The sequence below is a fragment of the Schistocerca cancellata genome, chromosome 4 (genome assembly GCF_023864275.1).
Source record: "Schistocerca cancellata isolate TAMUIC-IGC-003103 chromosome 4, iqSchCanc2.1, whole genome shotgun sequence".
In the NCBI taxonomy this organism is placed as follows: Eukaryota; Metazoa; Arthropoda; class Insecta; order Orthoptera; family Acrididae; genus Schistocerca; species Schistocerca cancellata.
This window is the reverse complement of record NC_064629.1, coordinates 233,905,679-233,919,448: the sequence shown is the minus strand read 5'-3', so window position 1 is coordinate 233,919,448 and position 13,770 is coordinate 233,905,679. Positions and strand designations below refer to the sequence as shown.

The window sequence follows — 13,770 nt, the reverse complement described above, 5'->3', positions numbered from 1 at the left end:
GGCCAGCATGTTCTACAGACATGAACCCTATTGAACATGCCTGGGATAGATTGAAAAGGGCTGTTTATGGGCGATGTGACCAACAAACCACTCTGAGGGATCTACGCCGAATCGCCGTTGAGGAGTAAGACAATCTGGAACAACAGTTCCTTGATGAACTTGTGGATTGTATGCCACGACAAATACAGGCATGCATCAGTGCAAGAGGACGTGCTACTGGGTATTAAAGGTACCGGTGTGTACAGCAATCTGGAGCACCACCTCTGAAGGTCTCTCTGTATGGTGGTACAACATGCGATGTGTGGTTTTCGTGACCAATTAAAAGGGCGGAAATTACGTTTATGTTGATCTCTATTCCAGTTTTCTGTACAGGTGCCGGAACTCTTGGAACTGAGGTGATGCAAAACTCTTTTTGGTATATGTAGATAGTCGTTTTTCCCTTGTTCTATTTGCGAGTAGAATAGGAAAGGAAATGACTAGCAGTGGTACAGGTTACCCTCCACCATGCGTCGTGTAGTAGCCCCCCGCCCCTCCCCCTCCCTCTTCCGTCCCTTAGCTGAGTACTCAACGTGTCTGACTGCCATGCAGCGGGTCAGGGTTCGATTCCCGGCTAGGTCGTGAATTTTCTCCACTTATGGAATGGGTATTGTATTGTCCTCATCATCATCGATATACAAGTCGCCCAACGTGGTGTCAACTGAAAAGACTTGCAACTCCACAGGTGGAATCTCGGCTATTAGTCCTATATGATCATTTCATTTCATTAGAAGTGCTTCATATGATGTCATTTTGTTCCGAATCCTTCGCCAGTTCATTTCATTTTGAAAGTCTTATCTGTGAGAGTCACTTCTTTGGATCTTACACATAATACTTCGTGGTCCCCTGCAGCTCTTGCACCGTGTGAAGAGTCGCCTAAAAAATATGTTTTGAAAAATGAGCACTTCACCTACAGTAAACTACCTATTGGCAGCATTTGATATGTAGTGCGTCCTTGATAATTTAGTGAGACCCTACGGTTCTCAAGAGCAGACTAATTATAGCCGTGACAGAGGTATCGTAGCAGTCATTCTTCCCGCGCTGCGCACAAGAATATAACGGGAAGAAACTCCTAGTATCTGGAATACTGGTAAGTACCATGTGTCTTGTATTTCACAGTGTCTTGCAGTAAATGTGTGAATAGTAGAGTAAAGGACGATCCACACGCTACGATTTGATATTTGCGCATATAAATCATACGTTGTGAGCCAGCCTTAAACGTCAAGTATTCCGACCAATGATTGTCTTTATTTCTGTTACGTTGGCGATGGTCTGATTTGTTTTCTACCTCCTTGGCTTATACATTGTAAACAAAGTACATCGCTGGCGAGTGCCAGGTTTCGTGTTGATTATATGTGTATTGTTTGTTTTGATTTTGCTGTAGGCCTGGATTGGTTTGAGATAATACATGAAACGTCATAACAATATTATTCGTGATTGCTGTTCCACTACTACTAACTATTATGTGCATTTCATCGTAGTACTATATATATATATATAGAATCCGGTTTCTTGTTCTTTAGAAACTACAAGAACATATTTTTTTTGTTGTGGTACAACGCCTCATAGACAGCAGGTCATTATAGCCGGATTTTGTAATGCAGATCTGACGTACAGCTTACGATGACAAGCAGTGCAGCTTGTGTCAGAGAATGGCTAGACCCATCGTTTGTGTGGGAAACTGTTGATTGATTTGAACTTTGAACAGACGGCACCAAGTATACTTGTCACACACAAGGAAGTAAACAACTCAAGCAAGTTTACGTCAGAAATGGCAACACGCATCGAAGATGAAGATTACTGGAATGATAGTGAAACCAGTGCCAGGGCAAAAGCTTTTAATTTCGAAGACGAAGATGTAAGTTAGCAGTACGTTCTGACAAGAAACCCAACTCTTTACATTGTTATTAAAGCGAAAACATTTGTTGTGGTTTTGAATTAGAATTTATCATGTAACCAAAGCAGATATATATTCCTGTTACTACATATAAATCAAATGCTGACATTGCATTCTAGCCAAATGAAAATTTACCTAATTAACACATAAGGCTGATGTTTCAGACTGTTATTTATTATTTCAGACAGTTTGTCGGTGCTGTATTGTACATTTGTAATAATGGGAACATAGTATTTGTTGGTTAGTCAGTGAGATACCTTAAAATACAATATCAAAATGTGCTACTAACATTGAGGTACAAAAATATTTCAGTAGATAATGAGTTTAAATATGTGGTAGTGACTTGTAATGAGAATCTTCCAGAAAGCAATTGCATGTGCCATTTTACCATATGAACAGCATAATGGCTGCTGCTTATGCAATAGTTGGGCTTGGTGGTCTAGTGGCAAGGACCGTACCTGGAAGCCAAGAGGTCACAGGATGAAATCTTGGTGAAACCACAGAATTTTTGAGTCTGCCTTTAATCTAGCCTTCACCTGTATACGATGTGAGATGTTGCCAGGAACAAGATGTGTTTCGGATTCCACATTAAACTGCATATCCCCTGTTCCCCATTTTGATAATTATGGTACATTAGGACACACACATGTAACCAAAGTGGCAGCCAATTGAAAGACTTGCACTTGGCCATTGAGCTAAATGAAATAATAAGAATTATGCAATTGGATAACCGTGACCCCAGTGAGCTGTGATATGTGTTACAACATTGCACTCACTATAATTATGGCAATTTTGCAGAGGGTAAACAGTAAAATTTAAATCTGATCTCTTAGTTTTAATAGCTACTTGGCATAAAGGTGATAGGGAAACCTCTTGACATGCCCACCTTAGATGTCCAAAACAAAATACGTATGAATATAAGCAATCTGAGACACACATTAGAAGTAACAAATAATTTTTTTCATTAATATTTTAGATACCAAGGCCCATAGCACATAACATAGTACATGCTACTATATTCTTCATATCGACTTTGTGTAGTATTTTAGACATATTACTGTATTTTTGCCATGGAAAGCATCTTACAGATGCCATAAAGTACCATCTGGTTGTATTCTATTAGTAAACATAACATCAGAATTGTTTTTCTCAGATGTGTGTCTTCTAATATTATTTTACAATCATGATATTAAAATGTAAACTGATCACTGGAAGTTAATATACATATCTGTTCATCCTAGTAATGCCATGGTGTCATGGCATGGCAGGATGGTGTTTTCTATTTAACAAAGTGCTAAGTAAAATTAGCCTGTGTATTAAATGATCTGTGCTGAGAGACTCATTATGTATGATCTGCCAGAGTGGAAGATTTTTTGATTGGTATTGATAGCTGCAGGTGAACTATATAGGTGAAGGAAAATGTCCGAGTCCACTTTTTGGGGTTGTGGGTGTTTTTGGTATTGGTAGCTGTGGGTGAGCTCTGTAGATTAAGGGAAATGTCCAATTCCTGTGGTTTTGATGGAGTAGCAGAATTCTGCAATTTAAATTTTTTGTGTTATTTGTTTTTGTGACAGAGTGGTGTTTTTGTATTGTTGTATATTTAATTTTTACCTACCCTAAACCCCCAATTTTTGGCAGATATCCCAATAGTTTCGTTTTATTTTTGGAGTGAGATGTTATTGTGTCATTTTTATTTTTGTTCACATTTGTTGACATGTATGTAGTGGTACCATTGATATTTTGCATATGCTGGAAGTAGCCGTTGCTGCCATATTGATGACATCATGGGTCAAAGCAGACAGGTTGAATCTGACGCTTCTATAATCCCACAGTGTAGAACTGTATAACACACCTACCGGAAGTCAAGTTAGATGGCATGACTTCGGGGATGCCTACCTTACTGCTTACTGAATATTGTGAATGAACAGAGTGAGCCAAGTTTCACAAGACTGCTGTTTACAGAATCCATGTTTATTCCTACAGAGGAGCTTTGTGGTCTTGAAGTCGTAAGATGTGAGAATGAAATATGTTTCATATTTGTATAATAGACTGATGTTAGTGGTATAGACACATAACTGTCCATGTATGTCCAATGGCCCTTCTTGAAAATGGTAATGACCTGCACCTTTTTCCTGTCACTTGAAATAAATCATTCGTCCAGCAACCTACAATAAACTGCAGTGAGATGGAAAGCAAGTTCTTACACATAATATGTATGGAATATATAGGGTGTTTGACTGTTATGGGTAAAAATGAAAGGCGCAAGTGAGGGACAATGACACAAGAAAATAGTCCTAATAAATGGAGGTCTGGAACCCAGTGGTTTCCCCATCACAGTGTATGCATAAGTGTAGTCATGGCATTTTTCAACATGTTAATCCCTAGGGCTACATTTATTTCGAAACACTGCAAGTGAGGTGTAAATTACAAAGTGGTAAACTGACCTTGTTTGTTTGTATCATCATTTAGGGTACCGAAGTGTTGGTATATAGTATTTTGACAACAAATAAATCAGGCATGGCCCACCAATACCATGGTCTCCCAGGTCTCCAAACTTAATCCATTGGATTTTTTTTTCTTTTTTGAAATGGGGATATTTAAAAGCTTTCATGTATTCCAGCCCTGTTTATAATGTCAGTGAATTCTGGGAACACATCATAGATGTTTGTCACTGCATTCGGAACACACCTGGGATTTTCGAACACGTACTGGCATTGATAGAGGGACACACTGAAGCCTGCATTCACATGAATAATGACCATGGGGAACACTTGTTGAAATGTGTTTGTCCTCAAGTGCAGTTCTATGGTTTGGATTTTAGGGGACTGTGCTATAAGGTGTTCATGTACTCAGTTGTAATATATTGGGGAAAGCACTGTTTATCAGATATGTGTTTATTGGCTTGTTTCTTTGTTCTCTAGTCACCCCTTGCATTTGTACCTATAATGGTCAAACAACCTGTACATGAATACCATCAGGTCCACTGTACTTTCCTGTATTGAATGATTTTGTGGTCACTTATGTCATCTGTCATTTTGGTGTTCATGTGCTGATTGGAAGGAGGAACCCACCAAAACATCTTAGGGTTTTACATCAGATTGTTAAACATGTCGCTTTCATATTTATTGAAATAACAAGATGAAACATTTCTGCCGTCCTGCTGGGAGTTAAATCACTTGTGAAGTTAGCACATTATGAATGGTTTAGTCGTCTTAAATTTTGACGTTTCATGTTCTGCATGATTCTGTGATGCCATAGAGAATACTTTGTTTGGGAATTGGAAAACGCTTTATATGTGAACAAAAAACAAATTTTAAACCATGTTACTGGATTCTTCCGTCACTGCTTATTAGAACTATTTGATATTTATCAGTGATAAAACATGAACTGTGGATTTGTACAACACTGATAAACTTTTAAAGCTTCCAGACATTTGTAGATAGTTGCCAAAGGTGGTGTGAATCATGGTAGGTTAACAGCTTCATTACTTGCTGACATATACCAATATTTTTCTATTTCATTTACTGCAGAGATACCAGCATTTACTGTTTAAGCTGTGTAGTGGTCTCCAGTTTGAAAACTAGTTTAATGCAGCTCCCCATGATTTTTCGTACAGTAGAGCTGCATGTCCTCAGAAAATATAATGGCTGTAGTTTCCTCTTGCTTTCAACTGTTCAGTACAAATGTTACAAAGCCATGTCAACTGGCTAATTTTATAAGACCACACCAGTCAGACATGCTGACAGTTGTCCCAAAAATTACACTATGTTTGTTATTCTTCCCACTTCATGTTTTACAAGAGCGATACATTAAAATTCCTTCTTACTCTTTCTTCTCATTAGAACCAATGATAAATGTATGCCTTGGAACTACACTGAGATGATGAAAGTCATGGGATAGTGATCTGCACATGTACAGATGGCTGTAGTATCATGTACACATGGAAGTTCATCGGTGGTGCTGTCATGTGTACTCAGATGATTCATGTGAAAAGGTATCTGACATGATTATGGCTGCACGACAGAAATTAATAGACTTTGAATGTGGAATGGTAGTTGGAGGTAGGTACATGGGACATTCCTTTCTGGTTATCATTAGGGAATTCAATATTCTGAAATCCCTCATTGTCAAGAGTGTGCCAAGAATACTGAATTTCAGGCAGTAACTCTCATCATGGACAACACAGTGACCGACAGCCTTCACTTAATGACCAAGAGCAGCAGCATTTGCACAGAGTTTTCAGTGCTAGCAGACAAGCAACATTGCATGAAATAACCACAGAAATTAGTGTGGAACCTAAGACAAACATATCCATTAGGACAGCACGATGAAATTTGGTGTTAATGGGGTATGGCAGCATACAATGGATGCGAGTGTCTTTCCTAACAGCACGACACTGCATACAGTGCCTCTCTTGGGCTCGTGACCATATCAGTTGGACCCTAGGTGATTGAAAAACCATGATCAGGTCAACTGAGTCTCAATTTCAGTTGGTAAGAGCTGATGGTAGGGTTCAAGTGTGACACAGACCCCACAAAGCCATGGACTCAAGTTATCAATAAAGCACTGTGCAAGCTGGTGGTGACTCCATAATGGTGTGGGCTGTGTTTTCATGAAATGGATTGACTCCTCTGGTCAACTGAACTGATCATTCACTGGAAATGGTAATGTTCAGCTACTTGGAGACAATTTGGACTGATTCGTGGGCTTCATGTTCCCAAACAACAATGGAATTTTTATGGATGACAATGCACCATATCTCCGGGCCACAGTTGTTTGCAATTGGTTTGTAGAATGTACTGGACAGTTGAAGCGAATGATTTGGCCACCTGAATCATCTAACATGAATACCATCGAACAGTTACGGGACACAATTGAGAGGTCAGTACATGCACAAAATCCTGCACTGGCAACACTTCAGCAATTATGGATGGCTATAGAGGCAGCTTTGCATAATATTTCTGCAAGGGACTTCCAATTACTTGTCGAGTCTATGTCATGTTAAGTTTTTGCACTATGCTGGGCAAAAGGATGTCTGATATGGTGTCAGGAGGTATCCCATGACTTTTATCATCTAAGTGTATAATAATAAAATTTACAAAGAGTCAAGCTATTGAAAGCAGCTGTATTTATCAGAATTCATCAACATTTTGCAAAGAGGGGAAAATACGTTTTACAGCATGGTACATTATTTGTTCTCTATTATTGTTTGTTTGAAGTTGTAAATAGCCTTTGATGGCAAGCTACTTTATTCTTATCCACAAGTCGCACTTCCCCAATGGGACTGCCTTTCCAAAGATCAGGCCATGAAAGTGAAGACAATGAACTGAGTGTTCCCAACACTTGCCTAAATACTATACTAGGAGACGAGATACTGGCAGAAGTAAAGCTGTGAGTACCGGGCGTGAGTCATGCTTCGGTAGCTCAGTTGGTAGAGCACTTGCCCGCGAAAGGCAAAGGTCCCGAGTTCGAGTCTCGGTCGGGCACACAGTTTTAATCTGCCAGGAAGTTTTACTGTACAATAGATTGAATAAATTCTAGCTCACACACAGTACCCACTCCTACTGACAAATGCTTTATCATATATGCATCTGTTCCAAATTTTTCAAGCAACTGAAAAGAAATAGTATCCTATGGAACAGCAGAGTGTCATTGGTATTGTAACTTTGTGTGTAATTAGGAAAAGGCAGAGGAAGCTGTGCAGTAATATTTCAGACTAGTAATTAAGTGGAGATGAGGTTAACACCCTTTTTTGGACATTTGCCCAAAATCTTCCCTGTCGATTACCACACAGTTTTTTTTGTATAAGGCACAAAAAATTCTTTTTGTTGAGCATCCAGTTCCATCTGGAATGGCCTTGTCCATGAACGCAGTGTAAATCTGGTAGTAAACAAGAGAAACTTGTAAACATTCAACATCACGCTTTAGGATATCCCTGTAATTAATGAGGAATAATTTTCAAAAGTGTATAACATAGCTTTTGCTTGCCATTTTGAAAGACATCAATGTCGCAACAATTCCGCTGATGTAGTTCACAGAGTCTCTTATTTGTCTTTGTTTTTGTCAGATGACAAAGAAAGTTCCTCACTGTATTTTAATTTTGAGAAATAGAAGTTTATTTTCATACAGAGTCATTGTATTACAGGAATCTTGCAGCAAGGAGGCTGTCATTACTTGTGGAGCTGAGTCAAACAAATGCAGTTCCTCCAGTAAACTTTCTTTAAAGAGGATAAGAAATGCTCCTTGACCTTAGAAAATTGTGCCACATATCTTTTATTTACATAGAATGATACAGTGTGACAATTATTGAAATAAAATTGTTATAACTTCTGAACGGTTTGCATTAGAATGTTCAAACAGCACTTTGAGTGACGGGAATTAGTATGGCTTGGTTTAGCGTTGAAGCCCACTTTTATTTGGATGGGTTCGTCAGTAAGCAAAATTTGCGCATTTGTGGGACTGAGAATCCACATTTAGTGATCGAGAAGTCTCTTCTCCCTTGGCAAGTGACTGTGTGGTGGGCAATGTCCAGTCATGGAATGATTGATGCGATATTCCTTGATGAAACGGTGACTACTGAATGGTACGTGAAGGTTTTGGAAGACGATTTCATCCCCATGACACTGAATTCGACAAGATGTTGTTCATGCAATATGGAGCTCAACACCATGAATCAGGAGAGTGTTTGATGTCTTGGAGGAGCTCTTTGGGGGCTGCATTCTGGCTCTGGGGTAACAAGAGGATACTGGCGTGGGCCTCAATTGGCTGCCTTATTTCCCGGATCTGAACACATGTGACTCCTTTTTGTGGGTCTGTATTAAAGACAATGTGTACAGCAGTAACCCCAAAACCATTGCTGAGCTGAAAACAGCCATTCAGGAGGTCATTGACAGTATCGCCTTGTGACACTAAAGCAGGTCGTGCAGAATTTCGCTGTTTGTGTGCACCACATCATCGCCATTGGTGGCAGGCATATTGGACATGTCATAACCTAAAACTGAATATCTGTAGTGACATTTACATGTTGAATAAAGAGTGTGCACACCATAGTTTGTAACTAATTATGTTTTTCCCCCATATAGTTCAATAATTGTCACTCTGTATATGCTATCTATCTGGAATAGGGAAAATTTCTGCAGACTCATACTAATCTCAGTTTGTTGGGTAAATTTCACAAGGAACTGATGAAAAGTAGGGACATTCTAGAAAGTGAATGATGCTCTGTTACTGACGCCAGGACAATGCATCCTCAGTTGCCTTGGTCAGGGTTGTAATTCATGATAGGAATGCCTATTTCATCCACTACATTCTTCAAATTTCCCCTTTTGCAACTACACTCTCTTTGTATACTGAAAGAAAATTCATGTTCAGTGAAGAGATCTTGGGAAAGAAGCCCAACAAGTGAAAAGGAAATGTCATTGAGAAATAATTCAACATTAGTTACGTGTTATCCTTTATTTGTAAGTCACTAACTCGTTAGTTGCCTCTATTATGTACCATTCAATCTTTCAGTACTCCATAAAGATAGTTATTATTGCATTAACTCTGTATGCTTATTAAAGTAATTTTGAGACTGATTGTCAAGTATTCCTTGTTAATATTATTTCAGTCTAGCAGCCAACTTTGTGGTGTATCCAGAAGTGGAACTGCAAGGTTATCACAGCAGGTTCGAGCTGAAATTGGACAAGATGGCAGTTGTTTTGATGCTGACTCAATTTCAGGTATTTTCATAATTTTTTATAGCAGTTTTTGTATAATCACTAATTGCTACTCGTTAAGAGGAACTGTGTTTTTGATAATGTTTAAGAAATCGATTGTGGGCTCCTGATTTAATTTTCTGAAGTAAACAAGTAAGTAACACTTTTGTATATATCCAGTAATTAAACAGACAGGTAAGTTCTGAGGAAAAACATGGAAATAATTGTTTCATATGTCGCAACACCACATAGCAGTCGTATGTTTCCCTGAAGCATGATGTACTCAGCAGAAAAATATGTATGTTAGTTGATTCATTTCATGAAATTATTCACTCATAAATAAACCCTGTCACAAACTTTTAGTATAAAGTTGTCTGACATTCATCACAGTTCAGCCACTGCTGTAATGGATGAATTGCTATGTAAAACATAGTCATGTAAACACTTGCTAAGAACTAAATCAATGTAGTTTCAAATCTGTGCTTGTACAGAAGCTGTAAGTAATATGTGATATCACAATCTTTATTGGTAACTCAATGCTCATCAAGTGAAAAAAATTAATTTAAATAGCTTGATTAGTAAACGGATTGCAAACTATTAATCTTTTATGGCCATAGACAAATGGTTTCCCTCTCAGCCACAGTTGCAGTCCTATATGTGCAGCATTTCTCCCTCATAAGAAAAGTAACAATGTTTTACTGTTATGCCAATTCAGTCAATGACCAAGTCATTGCTGCTAATACAGAACATTGCTTGACTAGGAAACAGTGGCAACTGTCACCACAAGTGTATTTTATTTTCCAATAGTTATAATGTTTACATAGGTGTTAAGTTAATCCACGCACAATTCAAGCAATATAACATAGTATACATATAAATTTGGTTTGTTAGGAGAAACTACATGACATTTAAAAAATGAAAGAGGCCTTGTTTACTATGAGCCCATATTACAAAGCTAGTGATGATGAGTTTGAACTGGGATTAGAACAAATGCACCTTGAAAAAAATTAGCATTGGTGGTGACAGTGCTTATGCTTAACTATATTTATCAGTCTTTTTAATTTATGGAGATAGGGGTGTGCAGCAGCAAGGGGGTTGAACTAGTAAGGAAAATATAACAACAAAGAGCCATTGTACTTGGATATGTGTTGTACAGAGAGGTAGCATAAGTGAGAAGTGTGCTTTCTTATTGTGTAGAACAGGTATGACTGTTTAACATTGCATGAGGTGGTTAATGTTTTTAGTCTGTTATGAGAGACTAAATTTTACACCTGACACGTTTTAGTGCCGTAACTGATATTTACATAGGACAAGAGTAGAGGTTAGTTACAGAAGAATGACAAGTACATTTAGGCTTATGTATTTTAGGATGTAGGTAAAACGTAGAGCTGGACAAATATTAAGATAAATCTATCGGTAATATAGGATATAAAGGCTATTTTAGCTCCATTTTTCATTTCCATCTTCTCCATTCATATTTTATATTCAGGGTGTATACGACCCGAGACAACCGGGAGATCCGGGAAAAACCCGGGATTTTTTTCATCCGAGAGAAAACTGGGGAAAACCCGGGAATTTTTTATAATTCCGAGAATCTTTTGTTTTGTTTTAGTTTTCAGTTAAATTTTTGTAATTTTGATTGTTAAGAAGCAATACTCTAACAAAGGATATTACTGTATGTCGCTACTGCAGTGTAATATTGCAGCAATAAAACACGAACGAGAGGAAAAAAACAAAAATAAAACTTGAGTTGCAAAGGAAATGCGCCATATACAACAACAAAACACAGTGCTCATACAAGCGTCTGCCAACAGCAAAATGTGTCAAAGGCTTTAGGAAAACTGTGCAATGCTTCATAACAATAAATTGTCTCCGATGAGCGTGACTGCGCATGCGCAGTTGAGTCGCGCTTGTGTAGTACCTTCTCCCGCTGTATAAGCAGTAGCAGCAAGATACAACCTGGTAAAATTTTACTGGCACACGAGCTGCCCGATTCAATGGGGGCAAACCGGTGTATCTGCCCCGGGCGGCAAGAATTCATATTCTTGAGGAAAAAGCCTTGTTTCACAAAGGGCTTAGTATCCAGCGCACATTGGTCTATCATATGATTTTGAAACACATCCCTGTTGGTTTTTGAACATTTGTGAACATATTCTAAGTTGGCTTCTGAATGGATCATAAGCGGATTTTTAAATTCGTGCATAGTGTACGTCATGTCTCTGTCAGGGGAATCCCCATTGCATCTAGAATTAAACTTTCCTGCAGACAGAAGGGGTAGGGCTATACCAGCAGAGCGGAATACCGCTGAACGGGTGAATGTCAATTGCTGTTTGTTTATGTGATTGGGTTTGCTAATGATCAGCGTTGTTATAATTACCATCGAAATCAATAGATTCAGACTACCATAGCGGAAATAAACTACTAACAGGAATAAAAGGTAAGAAAGATTACGTATTATCATTTTGATGTGTCCAAGGAAATGAAATTTTGATAGAAAATTTTGGCCAGACCGCAACACTAGTAACGGCCAGTTGTACAGGCCCTGGTCGCATCCGCCTAAGTTCTATTGTAGGAGTAGCGCGGAAAATGCGTTGTACGAACACGTAATAACACCTAACCGAAGAATAAATGCAGGATAACTGAGCAATTGATTGTGGCAGGGCTAGTGAAATTAAGCGGATAATAAGTTTTGACACTGGCAGGAATAGTTACAGAATTAGTGATGTGGCCATTCCGTGCCAAGTGGCCTAATATCGAGAATGTTCCCACATGACCATCATGGATTTTTATGAAATTTTGTATGAACATTCACACATGTTCTCAGTGAACACTGGTAAAGTTTCAGTTTCAGAAATTCAATACTTGCATAGATATAGTCACTTGTTTGAAACCATAGCACAGCTTCCAATAGTGCATCCTTGAAATTTCAGCAACTTTGAGATGAGATATCTCTGTAAGTATGTGCATGAAAGAAACAAAACGTGGCCATCTTATACAACTTTTAGAGCTCTTTAAAGTAAAATATTAAGAAAAGGATTTCTGAGCAATTTTCATTTAGATAATTTGAAGCAAAGTTGGGCGTAAAAATAGCTGTTTAAAAAAAATGCAAACTTTAGTTTTTTATATCTCCAAAAGTAACTGTGGGATGTACACGACACTTTGCATACCATAACTCACCAACACAAAGTCTTAGAATATAAAATTTCATTCTCCTATTGCTTTCCATTATTTCACAAATCTAGGGTGAAGTTGACGATTTTTCAAAAAGTGCTAAAATGGGTATTATTAGTCTAATTTTTCAAAAAAGTGTTTTATCCAAACTCTTCTAAACTATGGTCATTAGAAAGAGCATATTCTAAACTATCTCAAAAAGTGGATTTGGTTTTGCAATACAACCATATAAGGCCCTAAAAAGTAGCATCATCAAAGAGACGCACTGGAAGTTTGAACACATTTTTCTGGCACTCAAATTATACCTGAAACCTTTTATTATGCCTAATAAATGATTATTAGTGACTTGAATAATTGAAATAAAAAGATCTGGTAAATAGGCAATGAGACTATCAGAAAAACTTGAAAACTACGAGAAGTAGCCCTTCTGCTTTTATCATAAGTGAATAATAGCTTCATATTTTTTGTACTTCTCAAAATTGTAAATATTTACAAGTGTAAAATGGAGACCTAAGTTTTGGATTCAATTGTATAAAACATTTTTCCAAAAAAGAATCGGTTTGCTTGAATCATGCATCAAGTGATATAAATACCTAGGTGTTGTAACCTGTGAATGTTTGTCTTAAAGTTATTAGGGAAACATGTGAAATTGGTTGGTTAAACATCCAAGAGTTTTAATTTTGTATTTAATCACACTTAAATGTAGCCTACTACCTTGGTAAATACGTAACCACTAGTTTCACAGAGAAAATTCACAAGATTCACTGTTTATAGAAAATATAATGGCAACAATTACTTTAACAATCAGATTGTTTCATTATTGTGAGCCTTGTTTGAACAATCAGTATTTCAGTGGTGTGTTTGCAGCATAGAGAGTGGGTTCTCTTGACTGAGTGTGGCTTGTTAAGTGATTCGTAAGACCATCAAAGTTTATAATCTAATTTACAAAAAATTGTTTTGATTGTGTCT

At 37.8% G+C, this 13,770-nt stretch overlaps 1 protein-coding gene across 1 annotated transcript in view; it reads left to right on the top strand.

The window, feature by feature from the left end:
- Nucleotides 1-1,339: 1,339 nt before the first annotated feature.
- LOC126184760 (spermatogenesis-defective protein 39 homolog) overlaps nucleotides 1,340-13,770 on the top strand; it is a 115,079-nt gene continuing 102,648 nt past the window's right edge. The window contains exons 1-2 of the mRNA XM_049927306.1: nucleotides 1,340-1,894; nucleotides 9,543-9,654. Of these exons, the coding sequence (XP_049783263.1) occupies nucleotides 1,808-1,894; nucleotides 9,543-9,654 (199 nt within the window). The 5' untranslated portion in view covers nucleotides 1,340-1,807. The remainder of the gene's footprint in view (nucleotides 1,895-9,542; nucleotides 9,655-13,770) is intronic.